The sequence below is a fragment of the Physeter macrocephalus genome, chromosome 14 (assembly GCF_002837175.3).
Source record: "Physeter macrocephalus isolate SW-GA chromosome 14, ASM283717v5, whole genome shotgun sequence".
Classification (NCBI taxonomy): domain Eukaryota; kingdom Metazoa; phylum Chordata; class Mammalia; order Artiodactyla; family Physeteridae; genus Physeter; species Physeter macrocephalus.
The window spans coordinates 96,078,813-96,100,093 of record NC_041227.1 but is presented as its reverse complement, the minus strand read 5'-3'; the positions used below and the strand labels follow the sequence as shown (position 1 = coordinate 96,100,093).

At 36.5% G+C, this 21,281-nt stretch overlaps 1 protein-coding gene across 1 annotated transcript in view; it reads right to left on the bottom strand.

Annotated features, from left to right (window-relative positions):
• The window catches only part of SUZ12 (SUZ12 polycomb repressive complex 2 subunit), a 38,939-nt gene extending 18,019 nt beyond the window's left edge, over window positions 1-20,920 (bottom strand). Inside the window, exons 1-6 of the mRNA XM_007105906.4 lie at window positions 20,415-20,920; window positions 18,050-18,096; window positions 17,901-17,965; window positions 13,486-13,554; window positions 5,381-5,430; window positions 1,687-1,772 (exon numbers count right to left, since the gene is read on the bottom strand). Coding sequence (XP_007105968.1) covers window positions 1,687-1,772; window positions 5,381-5,430; window positions 13,486-13,554; window positions 17,901-17,965; window positions 18,050-18,096; window positions 20,415-20,688 — 591 coding nt within the window. The 5' untranslated portion in view covers window positions 20,689-20,920. The remainder of the gene's footprint in view (window positions 1-1,686; window positions 1,773-5,380; window positions 5,431-13,485; window positions 13,555-17,900; window positions 17,966-18,049; window positions 18,097-20,414) is intronic.
• Between the last annotated feature and the right edge of the window lie 361 nt (window positions 20,921-21,281).

Below are 21,281 nucleotides of genomic sequence, written 5' to 3'. Positions count from 1 at the left end.
TGATTTCCAAATGGCATGCTAAAATTCTAACCATACGTCTGAAAATTGTGATGAAGCAAAAAGAAAATCTGGATCAACTATTTTTCAAATATTAGCACAATTGAGGATATCCTCAATATAATGAAAATAATGATATAATAGTAATATCTAATATTTAGCTGATGATCATCTGAAAGTTTTAAGTTAGAAATATTAGAGAACTAAAACCATGCTTAAAATATTACAACTCATGTAAATTAATCTTTTCCCCTTAAATATTCTATTTTAACAAAATGACTGATAGGACTATTAGAAATGAAAAAAGATTATTACAATAACCCCACTGTCAACAACACCGAGAAATAGTAAATCCATATATTTAAATATATTGTTTATAAGAAGTAACATTAATCATCTTATGAGTAATGTTCTGTAATTATATAACTAGAGTTACGCTGAAAGAGCAAAGCTGAAAAATTGCAAGATGCAGAAGACCTTTTTAACAAGAAAATATAGTACATATTTTAGATAACTTCTTTTTAAAAACAAACAGAATACATGCTTATGGTCTTAAAATTCTGCTCTACAAGAATATAAAATGAGAAAAATAAAAGTCTCCTCCACCCCCCAGGTCTTATACTCCAGAGAAGACTAATATTAGCAATTGGTTGTATATATCCTCTGAAGAAAATATTTATGCCTATTTTTTTTTAACACAAAAAGGATCATACTATAGTTACAGGCACATTTTTTTGCCTAAAAAATAATATTATCTTGAATTTTCACATCACTACTTGTTGTGTATGGGGGTTGGGTGGGAGCATGGAGTATTATTAACTAACTTTATAGAGTTTTTAATATGTACTTACACTGCTGTCTCCCATCACCTTGGTCAATTCCATACCAATGCTCTAGCACAGTTTTCACCATATCACCTTACTGTGATTGATTTTGGAAGAGCATGAGCAATCAGAACCTCTATACAGGTCATTCCTTTTTTTGTTTTTTTTTTTGGTCTCACCACATGGCTTGTGGGCTTTTACTTCCCCGACCAGGGATCGAGCCCAGGCCCCCTGCAGTGGGAGCATGAAGTCCTAACCACTGGACCGCCAGGGAATTCCCTCCCATTCTTAAAATACCCAAGGACTTAAGGCTACTAAAAGTATCTCTGTTGGCTTTGGTGGGTTGCCCAGGAAATTTAACCACCATAATACTTGTTTCTATGGTGAAATGATTTTATCTTATAAATAAAAATGTGAAGCAATATATTTATAAGTTAATGGCTGATAATGCTAGAAACAGAAATTTCTTTGCCTCAGAGTAGTGTTACAAGATAATTCTTTTGGGAAAAGCTCTCTCTTAGCCCTTATGTAAAACATTAATGTGTACAAATAGCTAAAAAATATAAGCTAAGAGACTGGAGTGGCAGGAAGCAACTGAATTTATGTCCTAAGATGCTAAAAGATAGCTTCTTCCCTTCACTGTCATACTCCTGTAACAGAAAGTTTTATGCAGATACCTATAGCCAGATTAGAAAAAAACATGAAGATAAGGGAGGTTGGCAAAAGAGGTTATCAGTTTTACAATTCAGCCATCAAGATATTTAAAAGCTTTTAAGGTTTATATGCATAAACAATATATATGCATAAACATATTCAATGAAAAAAATTATTCCATTTCATCTACTAGTATCATCCTATACATTACCTTTCTTTTTTTGTGGCAAACTTTCACAAGCAGGACTTCCAGGGTAACAGAATTTTGTTCATTTTCTGAATTTTGTGATGGCTTATCTAAATAGAAAATCAATACTTTAAAATCTATTTTACACTTGATCTTAGCCAAAAGGCCGAGAAATGATTAAAATCTATTTTAAAAAAATAGTATTCATTTTCCTAAGAAGTCTGAGAATTTACAAAAAAGACTTCCTATGATGAAGTCTTCTCAGAAGTTTACTCATTCCTTTTTCCCAAAATCAGTTTCAAATTTGACAAATACAGTTAAGGCTTCTTAGTAGAAAGCACAAATGAAATAGTTCAGGAGAGGTAACACACAAAATAAACATTAAAAATTTTTTTCCTTCTTCTAAAATCTATCAGAAAAATTATTTAGTTTAAGATACATTTAAATTGAACTGGTTACTATTTTTACATATTTCATTTCATTTTGAATGCTCAGATATTTAAACTTAAAAGGCTCTTTGATTTGATCAAAACTTATAACCAAAGGGATTAAAAAAGTTTTCAAAAAATATTAAACATAAAACTTACATGCCTAAATGGGATAGCAAAAATCAAGATATTATTTACTACCTAGGGAAATCTCTTGGTTTATAATGTTTAGGAAATTTAATTTTAAAGTAATAGTCTATATTCTCTATATCAATGAACTAACAAAGGCTTCTGCAAATTAAGGTTCCAGAATACTTCCCTACAGCTTGTCTTTAATCCCAAAGGCATTAATAGTCCAAAAAACTTAAATATTTAATCATTCATTCATCATTAAGTTCCTAATATATCGAACTACTATGTACTTCTATATAGTTCTCTATATATTACAGATAAATCTATAAACATATACAGAAATAAAATAATTTTTGTTCTGAGATTTTGGACAATACTTCTTTCTACTTGAAAACATTCTTCTTACTCAGTGTGTATACATAAAATACATTTCAATCAGTCTCTTGAAAGTGGCATCCAGGATAAAAATAATTTAATATACCAAAAAATAACCGAATATCTAAAATGCAGTAACAAAAATACTCTCTGAACAATACTCACCATGAAAATAGTACCCTAATAATCTTTGTGTATTCATTCTAAGCAGTCTCAAGTAGTAATTGCTAAACAAAAGTCTTCATTTAAAAACAAAAGAAAAAATAATCATATTTTAGGGATTGTGATGTTGCTTTTCTAACCTGATTTCTTAAAAATATTATTTCTTAAAAAAAAAAACTACGAATATACCTTGAATAGACAAGGGAGGCAATATATCTGCTTCTTTCCAACTTCCACTAATTTCAAAGTTATAATGGGAAATTATTTTCTGGAAATAGAAGTATCAACAGAGTTTACTTTCTCATTTACTTCAGTAATATCAAGAAAATAAAGTTTAAGTGAATTTGTGCAATTTTTGAACTTTTTTGTCATGTAGATGGGAAAAAAGTTTATTGTACCATGTTCCAATTAATTTCAACTAATTCAAGTAAATTCAATTACTATCAATTAATCAAATAATATTACTTAGTAAATATTATTTGATTAATATCCATCAATGATTTCAGTGATGAATAATTTATATGTTTTATAGAAGTCCCTGAGAACAAAGGGCTAACAAACCTATAAAATTCAAATTATAAGCTTCTAAAGTATTAGAGTTCATGTACTTTTTAAGTATCACAGAAGACCAAGTATGATGAATGATTAGAAATATGAACTCTACAAGATGATTATAAATGATTTAGGAGGAAAAAAAACATGAAAATGCTACTGAGGTTACTTCTATATAAAAAAATAGACCAGATGTAAGGCAAAACTATAAGTTACATTAGCTGCTAATACAGATATGACCAGACTTCAAATTTCTTACGTTAAAAACCTGACTAGTTATCAAACTGTTCTAATATAACCATTCTGCTTATTATTAAACTTTGTTTCTTACTAAACAATACCAAGGATGACCAACTTGACCTGTTTCTTATAAAGGTTTTATTCCATTACATGATTATTAAAGGATACACACACAAATTTAAGATGGACAAGCCTAGAGGCATTTTATTCATTCTGAAACCAACTGAAACTTTACCCAGTATGCTTTCACCTCTTTTAATAAAGTAACATTTAAGACTATATAATTTTCTTTATATAATATTTAACACATTGATATATCCCATTGGTAGCAGTGGTTGTTTCAGTTGTTTTATTATTGTATTAAAAAATACTCAAGGACTTCCCTGGTGGCACAGTGGTTGAGAGTCCGCCTGCCGATGCAGGGGACACGGGTTCGTGCCCCGGTCCTGGAAGATCCCACATGCCGTGGAGCGGCTGGACCCGTGAGCCATGGCCGCTGAGCCTGCACGTCCGGAGCCTGTGCTCCGCAACGGGAAAGGCCACAACAGTGAGAGGCCCGCGTACGGCAAAAAAAAAAAAAAAAAAAAAAAAAAATACTCAAAATGTTTATGCAGAAAGGGCTCTACTCAGGGGACTCTTCACCTATTCCAGGTTCTAAGGCAATTAATTACAATTCTCATCATTAGTCTTTATAATTTAAAGTTCGAAAAACGTTAGAAATAAAAAATGACAAAATCTAAGAAATTTAATTTCATTACAAGTCCTTCCCATTATTTTCTACTTACGATCTTTGGAAAGATGATGGCTCTGAGTTGGGTAAGATAATGTTACACAGCATTTTTATTTTCTTTTGTGGTACGTGGGCCTCTCACTGTTGTGGCCTCTCCCGTTGCGGAGCACAGGCTCTGGACGCGCAGGCTCAGCGGCCATGGCTCACGGGCCCAGCCGCTCCGCGGCATGTGGGATCTTCCCAGACCGGGGCACAAACCCGTGTCGCCTGCATCGGCAGGCGGACTCTCAACCACTGCACCACCAGGGAAGCCCTACACAGCATTTTTAAAACTGCAATACTTAGAGCCCTAAAAGGTACGGTTGAGCGGTAAGAGCTGGAATTTCATCTATTAGATATGAGCCAGATGAAGCTAATGTTTACCACCTTCAAGAATGATCCCACACAGCACTGATTATTTTAATAATTTAAAAATCTATTTAAAACTTAAATAGACAGCAGGACAGCAATAAGAAAACCAGGCGATGAACACAACCTTATGTATAAAGTCTACCTACAATTTTTAAAAACTTTTAAGGCAGAGTTTCTTATTTATTTTTATTGAAGTGTAGTTGATTTACAACATTGTGCCAACCTCTGCTGTACAGCAAAGTGACTCAGTTACACACACATATATATTGACACATTCTTTTTTTAAAGCCAGAGTTTCTTAAAACTTGTTCCTCAGACAACCTACTTCTGAATTACCTTGGCGCTTTATTAAAATGCAGACTCCTAAGCTCCACCAAAACCCTGCTAAATCTGAGTCCCTGTAGGGTCCAGGTATATGTATTTCAAACAAACTGTCAAAATGTTTCTACACACACTAAAATTTAAGAACTACTACTTTTAAAGTTTAATGAGTTGCAAGTTACCTCCTCCATATCCCACCATTGACCAAATAAAGCAATAATTGAAACTGCTGGAGAAATCCACTAAAGAGAAATTAAATTATCAACATCTTTTCCATTAAATATAATTTTATGAATTTACACGCAATTTTCTTTTTCAGTCACAAAGGTGTTTTGTTGTTAGAATGCTAATATGTTTAAGTACATACCATTTTTGTGGAAGAAACCAGTAAATGTAAGCTGTAGATGAGCTGACAAGCTAAAGAGAACAAAAAAATTTTATCACTTTAATATTCTATAATAAAAATAACCTAAACTTTAAAATATAACACTGAAATCAAAGCTACTTCAGCTAATTTATAAATATTTGGCTGTCTAATTCTTAACTCTGTTCAAGCCCATGACTCCATGCTCTCCCTGTTAAGTATGACATCCAAAACAGTGTGTCTATACACATTAAAAACACACACACACACACACACACACACACACAAATAAAAACAAAAACACCAAAGAAGCAAGGCAGAAAAAAACAAACCACCAAGTAAGAGGCAAGATAATTTACTGTGCTTTAGTGTTCTACCTATAAAATGGGGACAGGTTTCCCTTCCCACCCGTCAAAACGGTAGCTGAATCCAGGCAAAAGTATTTGAGTATTTTCAAGCTACAGAATTTCAACCTCCTAACAAATGATGCAGAACCATCACTTTCTACTTCAATTAGGGATGAAATATACAATCACAAATCTGCTATAGATTTGTAATTTACTGTTTCAACTTGTCATTTTCACTTTAGTTTTAGAAGCAATGAAAAGGAAGCATAAACTATAATGATCCTTTTGTTTTGAAAAATATTTACCACCAATGGAAAAACTATTAAGTTGGGATAGAATAAACAAAAACATCAACAGGCTTTTGTAGTACCTTTAAACTGGAAAAAGAGCAATCTATCTCGTGATCAGGAACCATTCATAACTTTCCAGAACAGATGTTGGGAAAAGGGAAGCAGTACTTTTACTCAAGAAATTTACTAAAGAATCAAAGTAAATAGCAGTAAAAGGGCAATAAGGATCAATAAAGGGTATGTTTTTGTTTTTTTTTAAATGATGGTGACAATCTACGCATTCTTATTATCAGAGGGGAAGAGTTATGTAAAGACTTTGAGGCAAGAGAGCGTTAAGGAACAAGTAATGACTGGAAATGAGGACATATTATAAAGAGGTTAGCTTTGTAACTTTGCCCAGGACTCTTCTTCTTAGAGAAACAGGAAGTAAGTGAGATATTTCAACAGAAGATGTGAGGATGCCTCTATTTTCTTAGTGAGGTAATCTATGAAAGTGTATGCTTAAAAAAACTACAAGGTGGGGGTCCTGAAAGGCATTTCTAGAACAGTACTAAGAAAAGTATGCTAGGATATCAGTAGACAACAAAATGACTATGGTGGAGTAGAAGTGTAAGGGTCCAAGCAGAGTTAGAAAGCATAAACATAGAAAGGAAAAACTAAGAATAGCAACTATAACTTAAGTATCAAGAAAATAAAATGGGATTCTTGAAAACAGGTAATTCATGTATATTACTTTCTGACACGTATCAGATACATTTCAAAAACACAGTGGGAGTGGAGAGTTGACTATAAACGGAGCATGAGGGAATCTCTAGGGTTTATCTTAATTGTAGTGGTTGTAACCTGACTGAATGCATCAGAACTATACACCAAAGAGTGAATTGGACTGCATATAATTTATACCTCAAAAAAAAAGTACATTAAGGGGATCAACTGTAAAGGAGCTCAAAGGACTTTTTCAAGGTAATGAAAATGTTCTATATCTTAATTGTGGTTATGCTTGTGCGAATGCATACATTTGTCAAAACTCAAACTATATACTTAGGGTGAGTGTATTTTATTGAATGTTAATTATACCCAAAGTTGATTTTTAAAAAGTATATCTACCATCTATGAAATCTACGTGCCATTTTACTATAAGATAATTAGCATTTTCCTATCAAAACTGTTCAATAGGCTTCCCTGGTGGCGCGGTGGTTGAGAGTCCGCCTGCCGATGCAGGGGACACGGGTTCGTGCCCCAGTCTGGGAAGATCCCACATGCCGCGGAGCGGCTGGGCCCGTGAGCCATGGCCGCTGAGCCTGCGCGTCTGGAGCCTGTGCTCCGCAACGGGAGGGGCCCCAGCAGTGAGAGGCCCGCGTACCGCAAAAAAAAAAAAAAAAAAAAAAAGTTCCATAAATGTAACCTAACAATGCAGAATTGGTGAAACTCCAAAACAAAACTGAAAGAGAGAAATATTCTACAGTTTCCTTGTTAGAAGATAATCCATTAGTCACAACCAGTCTATCCTATTCTTAGTTGCTTCAGTTAAACCTACATACTAAGGCCAGGTAAATTTTCTTAAAATGATTTTGTATGAATCATTCCTTTCTCCAATTTTCTAATGGGTCCCCAACTGTGAAATCTTTTGTCTAACCACTGTCTGTAATACGGTTCCCATTCCTTTTTACCTCTAAAGCCATATATAGGAAAGTAGAATAGGATGACAAAATCCAAGTTTGAATTCTGGCTCCAGTTATTAGCTGTGACCTGATATCTATTAAAATGAGGAGATAACCTTTCTCAAGATTGAGGCTTGGATAAAATACTAAACAATCCATCAAAATACCCTCTCCCTCTTCTACAAAGACCCATCCCCAAACATCCCAGAGCTTAACTTCCTTTACAAGCACTTGTATTTACCACTTTTTTGTCACAATTTTTTCACACTCATTCTCTTTTGACATATCAGTGTCCTTAGCACCTAGCAGTGTCTTACAGAAAGGCACTCAACAAATGATTTTCAAAAGGATAATGATTTCCTCCCTAGAGTAATAAGATTTTTAAGGTCAGGGATCAGGACCCATTATAATGTAGTACTTATAGTATTATTTACATTTTTTTTTTTTTTTTGGCCTCCGTCTGCTGTGGCCTCTCCCGTTGCGGGGCACAGGCTCCGGACGCGCAGGCCCAGCGGCCATGGCTCACGGGCCCAGCCGCTCCGCGGCATGTGGGATCCTCCCAGACCGGGGCGCGAACCCGGTTCCCCTGCATCGGCAGGCGGACGCGCAACCACTGCGCCACCAGGGAAGCCCTACATTGTTTTTATAAGGAATGCGATTCTAAGTTCCAACTGTGAAATGACAGAAATACCTTGCATTGATCTACCCCAGAAAATATTTTAAATTAGTGTTATTCAAAACGTGGTCGCAAACTGAGGTCATCCGGGATACTGTCACCATTCCACAACAAGGCAAGAAGTTGAGAATAAGACTTTAACCACTTTCATAAAAATTTAACATTGCCATAACATCCAAGTATGTGATCAGTACATTTACAAAAGTATCCATCTACAAAAGACTGGAAATTAAAAACAAACAAAAAGGCCACCAAAGGATGCTCTGAGACACAGTTTTAATTGCTACATTATAAGTTAAATAAGATGGCAAGCACATACACACACAAAAAAGATGGCAAGGACATTCAGCCACCATTATAACGTTTCTTTGAGAAAAGGAATTCCAAATTTCAATTAACCAACTTAAAAAAAAAACTTGGGAATGGGATCTGCTATGCACAATTTCCCCTCCTCCTTCCCTTCCTAAAAGTAAACACTCTTGATATGTACCTAGAATAAAATGTAACAATGAGGCCTAGCTGATGGCTGAGTCCAAGGAAAAAGGGCAGTTTTCTTTCCCTTTCTGATTTACCCTCTTCCCTCTCTTGTGGCTACTGTGTCCACATCTTAATTGGTTAAACTGGATCAGAAGACGGGAATGAGAAGGGAAGAAAGAAACATGGTCAGGCCTCTTTAGTTTCAGGCAGCAAAGGATCTAGCTTAGATGATCAATATAAGATATCAGATAAAGATTTGGTTCAGCTTTGTGATGTGTTCCCTATCTGTATCTTGGGAAGCAAGTAATATGGCAACAGGAAACTAGAGGGGGAATGTGAAATTTGGGGATAAGATTCTAAACACAAGTACCTGACAATTCTAAAGAGGTCTGCAGAATAAGGTTAAGTAAATTTAAATTCATAAGGGACTAACATTTTGAGATGAGATTCATGTAGGAAACTCAAATTTTAAGAACAGCCAGGTGCCACAGAAGGACCAACATTTTTATGCAGGAAAGAAACCAAGATTAGTGCCTTGAATTTGTACACATTAATCTGATAGTGGCAGGTGTAAGGCTTCATTTCTAGGGTCATGGCTGTATCACCTCAAAATAGCCCAAGTGTGATGATAAGCTATTTGGCATCTACACTGTTACATTTCATGCTGTCATGTATTATAAAGCTGAGGAATTGGTGACTGCATCAAGCCCATTATTCTGGAATTATGTCTTTTTCTCCTAACTGCCGCTAAGTTCCATACAGGCAAGGTCTTCATCTGTTTTGCTCATTATTATATCCCCTAAGACTTAGTATAGTGTCTGGGACATGGTACACTAAGGAAATGGGAATCCCAGAAAAAAATCCCAGACTTTGTTACAGTACAAAAAGATGATAAAAGGAAGATTACTAATTCAAAAGTTTAGGTTGTAATAACAACAACAAAAAGTGATGAAAGGTACTTTACCTTATCAACCTACTAAAAACATAGGTTTGAAAATATATCTAGTAGATGTTCTAGTTCAGTTACCTTTGGAGGGGATTTCTCCAGCTACTAACAGTGGACCAGGAACAGAAAATGATTAAGTGGAAATGCTTCTAATTTGACCACAGGAAATACTTTTGGAAGCAATTACAATTTGGAAATCTTTTCATGATACCTTTCAGTCGGTGGAGATGCACTTAGAAGAGATATGACTAGAGAATTCCAAAACTGGTAGAATTAATAGCCCAAGAGACCCCTGGGATCCTGCTAGAACAGAAAACTACAGAAAGATCAGAGATTTATACCAATAAACCATGGTGCTTGGTCAAAACTCAAAATAAATTCAAAACCCACAATATATTGGCATGTCAGAAACAAGAGACGGAGAAGACAGAATATAAGGCATTACATCAGAAATTCTAAAAAGAAAATAAAGATATTTTAAATATACATAACCATACCAAAAGAGCAAGGAGAAAGATTAGGAAAAACCTGGAGACTAGAGGTCTGGTCACTAGACTATGTGAAAAACCTGGTCAAATAGTTTGACCACTATGAATTTCTAAAATTTGCTAATTGCTGTGGAGTTTTCAGAAGCCACTGTTCAAGAAAAGAAACAATCTTCATAGTTGGTGGGTGTTATGGTTGAGTTTTAAGGTTTCAAATGCAATTCTGGTCTACTGTCACAAATGGTTACCTTAAAGAAGTGAAAACCATGAAATGTCCCATGTTTCTTTTTTCTATCAGCTCCTTCCCCTAATAAATTTCTGCCATTATCTGCGACAAGTAAGACAAATATAGATCTAGAGTATAAAACACAAAAAAGATCCTGGGACACCAACTTTATTTTGCACAGACAATGCCAGGAATTTGGTTTTGTTTGTAAGTCACTACAACTGTCATCAACAGGTCAGGCATTTGACTGTTCTAAGCTTTGGGGTATCTTGATATTTTCCTGTAACTTTGAGAATGAAATACATTGGGTTTGAGAGTGGAGACATTAAAACTGTGGAAGTACTAAAAGAACATGAGTTCCAGTGGAAGACATCCAGACAGTAGCTACTGAACAGACCCAGGATCCAATTAAACTGAATAAGATCTCTATGTTTGAGATGGTAAAGAATAAAAATATAGATGGAAATACCTTTTTGTATATGATTTAAGATTTTAACATCTACTAATCAACAACATGGAACAACAAAGGTTTATTTTGTTCTCTCAGAGAATTTGCCCATAGATTTTACAAGTAAAGTTTTACAATGCTGGCATTATATACTGGTGTCTAGAGAACTTCTTACAATCCTATGTGATAAGTTTAGTAGACCTATAGGTCTACTAAACCAATTATGCCTAATTTGAGATGAGAAATACACTGAAGAAATTTAATAATACAGGGCCTTGGGGGTAAACTTAAAATGAAGCAATTTCTCAATTAATTTTAGTGACTCGGGGAGCAACAATGAGACATGCATAAAGATGGGGGCCAGGGGGGCAGTTGAAGCACCTAGTACAGTAACTCAGTACCTCCTGGGCCTAAAGTGCCTCACTGGGTATTAAATAAGCATGGTCAGCTCCAACAGAGTTAGGTCTGTTTGGAAAAAAAAAAAAAAAAAAAGATCTTGGGTGTTGAAATGACCAACTCACTGGTCCCAGCTAGATCCTAAAGAGTGAAAAAGTTATTTTTCAAAATTACAAGCAGGAATTCTATGCAACCCTCTGATGTTTCTGTGAGTTGGTTAACAATACCCCTGTTATAGTACTGGCCTAGCTATTGAACCCACTGGGTCGAAAGAAATATAATTATTGGGTGAGTGATTATTCAGAGAGAACTGACCAGTATAATCTATCTTCCTCATAACACACACTATAAAGGAAGTTCTGTAATATTTATCAAAGCCAGTGTCACAATGAGATAGTAGTAGGGTTTAGCAGTGATGAAGGTGGAACCCTGATGGGGAAGATGAAGAAAAGAGTCAAGTTTTCTTCTTCTTGGTTCATTCTTCCTTCTCACATGAGCCCTGAAAGACCTGGAGGGCAAACTATTAAGGTGTTTAGGAGAAAAGAAGTGAGGATGTCAGATTAGGTTCTGACTACAGCTTTATACTTTAAGTTAAAAAGGCCCTGAGGATCCCAAAAGCTCTGTCCAGAGCAGGTGAACAGCCAACAATCTGGAATAGAAATTCAAGCAAAGAATAGAGAGTGCATGCGCTGGGAATATTCTCAGTCTCTATAAACCTGTATTGTAAGGTATTCCTTGGGCAATAATAGATTAGGTAAAGATTTGGGAATGGACTATCAAAGATTATTTACAAATCAAGATTGCCTAGATATGGAAATATAAATTACACTTCAGTCCTACAAGACTGCAAGATACTGATACAAAAATTTTAAAATGCAATAAAAATATTCCAGTAACAAAATAACCTAATTGAAAAGGCGAACTTAAAATAAAAGCAATTGAAAATTGACATCTTGGGCTTCCCTGGTGGCGCAGTGGTTGGGAGTCCTCCTGCCGATGCAGGGGACGCGGGTTCGTGCCCCGGTCTGGGAAGATCCCACATGCCGCGGAGTGTCTAGGCCCGTGAGCCATGGCCGCTGAGCCTGCGCGTCCGGAGCCTGTGCTCCGCAACGGGAGAGACCACAGCGGTGAGAGGCCCGCGTACCGCAAAAAAAAAAAGAAAAAAAAAAAAAAAAAAAAAAAAAAGAAAAATGACATCTTATACTAGTCACAAAAATGAGAAAGTATAAATGAAGCATCATTAAGTCAGTGTACATCCTATCTAAATTGGTAAGATATGATTTAAAACGTCAAGAGAAAAAGAAAAATCCATGTGGCAATTTTCCCAATTCCATTTTTTTTAATCTAGTATTTTTAGTTCTACATTCTTCCTAAAAGTAGTCAATGAATAAACAAATACCACCCAAGTCCCTGTTTCTCTTTAGAATAATATTCAACTTTCTTTAGTTTACATATGAAAGAATAAATAGAAGCATACTGTCGAGGAATGGAAGCATACTGTGTAGCCTAGGCAGATATTAGGCTAGTCAGAACATTTAGGGATTAGTTCTGGGTAACACATGTGAAAACAGACAATAAGATTCCATCCAAAGGGCCAGGTTTCTGAAACTATCATGTGATAAACATATTTCAAATATAAACTAAAGTTAAGAATATTTTGCCTGAAAGATGTAAATAAGAGCAAGGACAAGGTGGGAAAAAAAAAGAGAGAGCCTCTCTCAGAATTGCAGATGATTACTTAGAAGAGATGTGATGTTGCGAAGCACCTGGCACAGCACCTAGCGTATACCATAAAAAATGAGTCTCCATCATTCTTTAGATGAGGTAGTAGGATTAATACTAACTACAGAAGTTACAGAAACTTTGATTCAGAATGCAAGAAATTGGTAGTAGAGAAAAACAATAATGAACAGAACTGCCTTAGAAAACAGTGAGTTCCCAGCATTCGAGATATTCAAGATGAGGCTTAAGAACTGATTCTCTGCCAGGGATGCTACAGAAGTAATCCCTGATTTGTGTATGAGTTTGGACCAACTGACATCTAAGGTTCCTTCTAACTCCTTACAATACTGAGGTGATCACTAGGAAAATGATCACTGTACTTTTTCCTCTTTCCTCAAGTATGTCACTTAATGTAAACTTTTAGGTTATCTTACCTATGAGATTCTTGCTCTCCTTTCATTTTCTCTACTTTTGATAACATATCATCAACTTTAAATGTTTTCCTGCAAGAAACAGATAAACAAAATAATCACTTCTCAACTGGGAAAAACAAACAGATTATACTTTATTTTCACTATAATAGCCAAGTTGGAGATCTGATTTTATTTATAATAAGATAAATTATGGGATGGTTAGCCATAACAATGAATACTATCGAGACAGTGTTATGTTGTAATACAGCAAACAAGCCTTCAAGCCCCATCTCAAATGCTAACTTTTCCACGAAACCTTTTGTAATTATTCCCAAACCAGAGTGATTTTTCCCTACCTATGGCACTTGGTTTAAATTTATTTTGACGTTTAGTCTCCTAAATGTGAAACTTGCATAAATATTTTATTTCTACTAGATTATTAGCTCCTGAATGGCAGAGATTTGTTTTCTTCAAGGAAAGCCACACAGTGCTTGGCATATTGCCTTATACTTGGTAGGCGTTCAAGCATTTGTTGGACTGAGCCAAACAAATGCAAATTATGTATATTTTGAAACACTTATATTTCCATTAAGTAACCTGACAAATATGGATATTCCATAAAACAAATATGAAGTTAGTAAAACACCCTCAAAGATTAGCAGCAATGGCTAAAGTTAAGTATGTCATTTTAAAGAGATGGTTGTCACCATCATGAAAAAAATTTGAAGTTTAAAGGACATACCCATCAAATCATAACAAAATTATCAGCTTTTAACTTAACAACTTTAAGAGAAAAAAGTAATTTCCAATAAAATAGAAGCTTATATTAAGAATAACCACACCTCTAGCAAGCAATTTAAGAATGAATGGATTCTAAAACAAGCCTCATCTTAGTTCTTAAGGTGCTCTTCTATATACATTTTCTAGAGGCTGAAAAACTAGACCCATGTATGTTAATTGGAAACAAATATTTCTATTTATACTCATATTTTCTTCAAATTTAGAATTTGGAAAGATTCATGTATTCTTGTAAAATGAATTCAGATATTAGAAATGACTAATATGCTCATTCCTCAAAAACAGCTATTGTACTCAACTACTATAATAAAAATTATCAGTAGAGAAATGTTAACGTAAATATATTGTAGTAAAACACTGATAGGAAGAGCAGAATTGATACGATCTATATTTCAGGTGAATAAATAGCCTCCATTAACAAAAGATCTTTTTCATAAAAAAGCTTCTCTCTTTACCTTTAGAGTTACTGAAAACCTCAATATTAAAGTTTCACCCAATAAAGCATAGTAAGGACTTCTTTATGAAGGATGGCAGGCAATACATTTTCAATCTCCATAGATAAGAGAGAAGAAAGAAGAAAAATGTAGGATTCTTTTAGGCTAGTTACAAAGAACTTTTCAGTATAAATACTGAAATGTACTACTGAGGAGGGTTGTAAAGTTACTGAAAACTTTTTAGAATAATATATTTATCTTTGTGTAATGATTAAGAAGAAACCCTGTCTGTAGGAAGAAAAGTTAAGACTGTAGGTCACAAGGTTCACTTCTTCCAACCTTATGGAGCTGTACATAGGAAAACTGAATATTAACAACCATTTGAATAGATCATACAGGTAACCCAGCATTCCTTAGGAAAAACAAAACAAACTGTATAGGCAACTATACAAAAGCAGCCCCACCTCCCAACACCAAGTATTTCTGTTTCTTTAGAAAGGTACTGCTACTGTAGCTCAGATTTAGCTCAGATTTAACAAGGGAAATAGTTATCAAAAGGTCATCATAAAGGAGAATATTCTTAAAATTCAAGAAATTTTTTGGGGAGGATTCAGAAACAGCTTACATAAAACCTACTAAAATGGATTCAATAAAAGATGCCGTTGTCCTCACCAGTATTTCCACTGTGCCAGTGTAGTGTCAGCCTACAGAATCTGAATACCTCTATGAAGTGCAACTAAAGTAAAAGGCAAGTTTAACAAATATATCAGATTTAATGTTATACCTGCTTGTACAACTTCAAAAGGAGTGATAAGTATACTCAACAATGAATATTATGTTGTTGTGTAACAGTACAAAAGGAGTTCCAAAAACATTCAGAGCAAAGGGATTGTACTAAAAGCAATTCTGTAAAAGCAGTTCCAAAAACATTTGGAACAAAGACCACAATCACTGGGCTGAATTCATCACCTTCCAAATTCACCAACTACTTTGAAAAGGACAGCGCTCATTTGAAGATATTAAGTTGTAGTATAATTTGTTAAAAATCAGTCTTATTGTCTTATATATGCCAGGCATACAACAAAAGATTTAAGTGATTCCTAACGCATTATGTTTCTTGGCTGGCAAACTGCTTCGAAACTGTCCCAAAGGAAAATTTTTTACCTAAGGGATATTAAATTAAGAAAGTTCATTTCTACTGCCATGCTTTTAAAATTGCCTCCACTCATTAGCAGACAACAGAAATGTATCCCACAATGAGGCAGTCAAATAGTCCAATAAACAAACGATGTATATTTTTTAATACACTTATGGATTAAACTCAAATTTATTCTGAAAACACTTTATCACTTTAAAATTAAAATCGGGCAGCATTCTAGATGATAACTGCAGTACTTAAAAAAAATTTTTTTTTGGCCGCACCTCAGCATGTAGGATCTGAGTTCCCTGACCAGGGATCGAACCTGCGCCCCCTGCAGTGGAAGCACAGAGTCTTAACCACTGGACCGCCAGGGAAGCCCTCTAGATGGTAACTGATCTTCCATATTAAAAATACTAAAAAAAAAGCTTACTACTTAATCAAATTCACCTTGTTTTATAGAGTAAAACAAGGGTCTGCAAATTATGGACCACTGGCCAAATCCAGCCTGTTGTCTGTTTCTGCACAGCCCATGAGCTAAGAATGGTTTTTACAGATAAAATATTTGCAAGTGATTTGATAACAGAGAATACTAACTCTAAATCCCAATTAAGCTAAATGTTATCCCTCCCACCCCACCCCGCAAAAATAAAAGAATCCCACATTTCTCACTAGTAGGCACATATTATAAAACACTGTACTCCCTGACTCCAGTGGTTAGGACTTGGCACTCTCACTGCCAGGGCCGAGGTTCAATCCCTGGTCAGGGAACTAAGATCCTGAAAGCCGCGCAGCAACCCCCCCACCGCCCGACAACAGAAAGAAAAGAAAAAAAAAAAAAAAAAAAAAGAAAACACTGCACTCAATTATTATGTTTTGAATTTCATCAATAAAAAAATTTGTTGATATTCGTTTTCTCTTTTTGTATAAGTACCTACATACTACCTAATATCCTCAATTCCGTTTCCTGGACCACAAAGCCTAAAATATTTACTATCTAGTCCTTTAGAGAAAAATTTTCCTGATTCCTGGCATAGAGTAGACAGGTAAAGAGCTGACATAATTCTGCTGCCTAATCCATCACCTTCTTCCTAGTTATTTAGGCACCTGGCAGGTTTCACCCGTTAAATGCAATGCGCGCTCTCTCTCGCTCCCTCGCTCGCTCGCGCTCGCTCTCTCTCTCTCTCTCTTTCTCTCGATTCAGAAAGATTACCAGCTGACAAATAGTTTTAACGTTTCAATCCTTCAAAATACATCTAGATATATCTACAAAGCTAAACTATGTCTCGCTGTAAAAAACGCGGTGCTTATTTAATAACCAGTAGGAGTCTCCAAAGGAGTTTAGTTTCAAAGTTTATTGAAAAGCTTAATGGTTTTACTAAGTCAAGACTATAACAATACCAAATGCTTAGTAGAGGTTCCCTCCTTTAAATTTAAAGTTGTTCACTTGATATGCTCAGTAAATAATCATGGGTGCAGAAGAAACTACCATTCTATAATTATATATGGTTAAATGTTACATAGCAAAAACAAGCTCTCCAACACCTTCAGATTCCACTTTAAGACTAGGTGATTAAGATTAAGAAGTTTTTAAAGACATTCCTCCTACTGACTTCAAAAGTATTTCCCTTTTAATAAGACAACCACCAAAGATATAAAATGAGACTTTCTGAACCTATCATCACAGAAGTGAATTCTTTATTGTTAGAACATATAAGAAATATTCAGACATTAACTGTTAAATTTATGTATCAAAGATAGTTCCATGAGCCCTTTAGTAAATATTTAAATCCTCAACTTCTACCAAACTTGAAAATAACTATTAGCACAGAGTAAAAAACATTAGTCAGCAAAATCACTTCATTTACTCCACTACCAAATCATTTCTGTTAGGAAAAAACTGGCAATCAACTGGGATTTACAAAAATGATACTATTAAAAATCACTTTGCAACCACTTCACTCTTTCACCTCAGTTTTCATATTTAATCTTTCATTAGAAATCATACTTTAAAACAAAATTTTAACATGGTTTGAACAACTTGAAATAAGATTCATAAAATGTACCTTTTGATGTTTGTTCTGGAGTTTCGATGAGACATGTAAGTAAGAGTTCTATGCAAAAATATTGGCTATAAAAAAAGTTAAAATATTAAAATTAAATAGGTGAAATTCTAGGAAAAAAATAATATCAGTAAATTTTATTGATTACTTACCGCTATAAGATTTCGCGTTCGAAGAAACCTATAGATCTGCGTTGGTTCTAGGTAACAAAAACAAAATCCAAAGTTATCTAAATTTACTTATTACTTAAGTTGTTAAGAAAATACCAACCCAGCCCATGTTATAACCAATATAAACCAATAACCTATTATGGAAACTATGTAGTGAAACATTTACATCAAGAAAATAAGTAAGCACAATTAGATCAAAAGACATTCAATCTATAGCATACATTCACAAAATGCATCTACATTTACTTTAAATTTAAGTTTCTCTACAATCTAGTTCTTAAACCTTGTTATTTCTAAGGTAGCTATTTTTAAACTAGTCTGTATGCAGAACTGAAAAGTAGTTATATTCATTTAACTTAGTTAATTTAAACTATTTATATCCCATCTCCTTCTAAAAAGTAGCTAAAATGAAGTAGTTGGATTCAGTAAAGGAACTCTTTACTGAAGCCAAATAACAAAATAAAATATTCACTTTTTAACGGGTCTTTTCAAAAGTCTGTACAGTAGTCAGCCGAAATGGAATAAAACCGTTACCTAGATAGATGTCCTAATACAGATATAATCAAAGTGAAATCCAAGACATAAATTAGCTAAAATTTTCGATGAATATTGCTAGTTATAGTTCAAGTTTCTATTTTGCTCAGTGTAAATATTACCTCAGTATGTAAATACTACCTCAACACATATTTTTAAAGTAACAGATTCCCAAAGTGTTTTTAATGCTGTTTAGTAAAAATCTGTTATAAAGGACTTAGGTTACAGATAGAAAATATTTTATATACAAGTACCATAATAGCAGTTACATTAATGACCTGTTAGTATTATGTTTCTTTAAATAAAGCAGTATAAAAATGACCTAATATGACTAACTATATTAGTAAATACATCAAAGCATATAAACTTCTCAGAAACTAAGATCAATATTAGAGAACAATCAAGTTGTTTTGTGACCATAACTAACTCTTAATGACAGTTCATCTCTCTGAAGTAGACTCATCAAAAAAGCAAAACAGCTAAAACTTTCTTGCAGGATTTGTCTTCTCACAACATTCAGAAAGAATTTTTTAAATTTCCACTTAATCTTCAGTTAGTTTAGTTTTAGTTTCAAATAAACTAAAAGGAGATGAGATGTTTTAGAAAGGCTATAAACATGTATGTTTACTGTCATCACTGTGCTTTAGTTCTCCACCGTATCTCCAACTGAAAGCCTCTCCAGATTTCTGAAAGTATATTGAGCAAACGCTAGAATAATGTGACTCTTTCTCAAGCAGGTTCAATACTAATTTCAATAAAAACCGAAATTCCTTGTATTAAATTCCAATTAGAATTTCATGAAGCACTAATGAGAGAGAATGAAAGAAGGGTATTAAACAACGTAATACATCTTTCCAAGAACAGCTGATACCATGCCCTTAACATATGCCACAAAAAAATTGTAAATAAAGACATTGAGTGGTAGAGCTGAGTTTATTCAAGTCTCTGTAAGATATCTAGCTATTAAAGGTCATCCAAATTACAACATCCATACAAAAGCAAAGAGGAAAACAATCAGGATGTAATATTCATTAAAGAACAGTTCAGATTACTCATAGTCATGACATTTCTTATATATTCTATTGTTTCTTTCCAGACACCTTGCCCCTCTTCCCAAATTAAGTCGTAGCTTTGCCCTCGAAACAGACCTTAAAGACAGAAACTGACATCAGAAAATGTCCCGAAATTAAGACAACTACAAACGGGCAGAATTCCGAGATCGTCTAGAGAGAAATAAGATGCTTAAACACTGCCTGTCTCAGTTTACGTACCCATGAAACGGGTGGAAAGATGTGAAAGGTGTAGAGCATCAAAAGGTGCCATGTTAATGCACCAAGTTAGTGCGAAGGCATTTCAGACTAATGACAATTTGGTCGATTTTACTGCACTCCTCTCTCCACAGGCTTAATTTTGCTCCTCTGAACCTACAACCGACAGCCTTGTACTTCTAGAGTACGGAAGGCATGAAAGAAAGCAAGAACTAGTCCTGGGATCTGACGGTAGATCCAACTGTGACCTCCCCACCTAAAAAGCAGCCTGCTCTCAACGCGGGGCACCATGCCTCAGCTCGCGTGTAAATCTTCGGGGAGGCACGAGCCTCACCTGGACCCCCTAGTCCACCTCCCCCAAAGGCCCTAGACTTCGGGCCCCCTCGAGCCGTAACCCCGGAAGGCGGAACGGCCCCCTCAATTTCGCCCTCCACTCCCGAATCAAACCGACTCCCGGTGAGGAAGGGGGTCCCAGCACGAGTGTCCCGGCCCCCTAACGCTGCAAGAGTGGGGATTCCTGCCCTCAAAGCCTTCATCACACTCACTCTCAAAGGCCTGGAGGAAAAGCTCGTGGTCAGCCTGGACGTGCTCCATTTTCGGCTTCTTCACCGGTAACACCGCGGCCCCCGCCGCTGCCGCCACGGAGGAGGAGGAGGAGGCCGAGTAACTGCCGCCGCCTCCACAGCCCCCGCCGCTGGATTTGCCGCCCGACGCCGTCGCCGCCGCCACCGCCGCCGAACCCCCGAAGCCGCCTCCCCCGGACCCCGCGCTGGGCCCCGAGCCGCCCCCTCCCCCACCGCCGTGCTTCTGAGGCGCCATCGCGGTTCCTGCCTCCTCCCCCCGCCAGCTACCCGCCGGGCGGCCCCGGAGAGTAAGCGCCGGCAATACCAACCGCTCGCCCCAGCAGGCTCCGGCGGACCGAGGGGGGAAGGAGGAGAGAGGGGAGGAGAGGGGAAGGGAAGGGAGGAGGAGAGGAGGGAAAGGAGGGAGGAAAAAAAAGTGTCTCCTCCTGAGAGCCCCGCTCCGCTCGGGAGACCGCTCACCCTAACCTGGCCTCGCTCCGCCCACTTCCCCCGCCCGGCGCTCTGATTGGCCGGCGGGAGCGCGCGCCGCCCGGCCGCCCAGCCTGTTGGCCCGCGGATTTCCCCGTCAGTCACGCGGAGGCGCTTCTCGCGGAGGCGCGGCTTGGTTGGCCCGTGCGCGCTGCCGATCGCGGGCCCTGCCGCCTCTTTGAACTGAATTCGCGGGAAAATTAGGGGTCGGAGCGGCCTTCCTGCTGGCCCCGGTGCATTGTGGGGAGAGAGGGACCCAGCGAGCGGCTTAGGGAGCCGTTTCTCGCCTTCTGAGCGTCGTCAGTCGCCGCCCCCGGGGGATACAGGACCCCTGAGGAGAGGCAGGCCTCTGAGGAACGG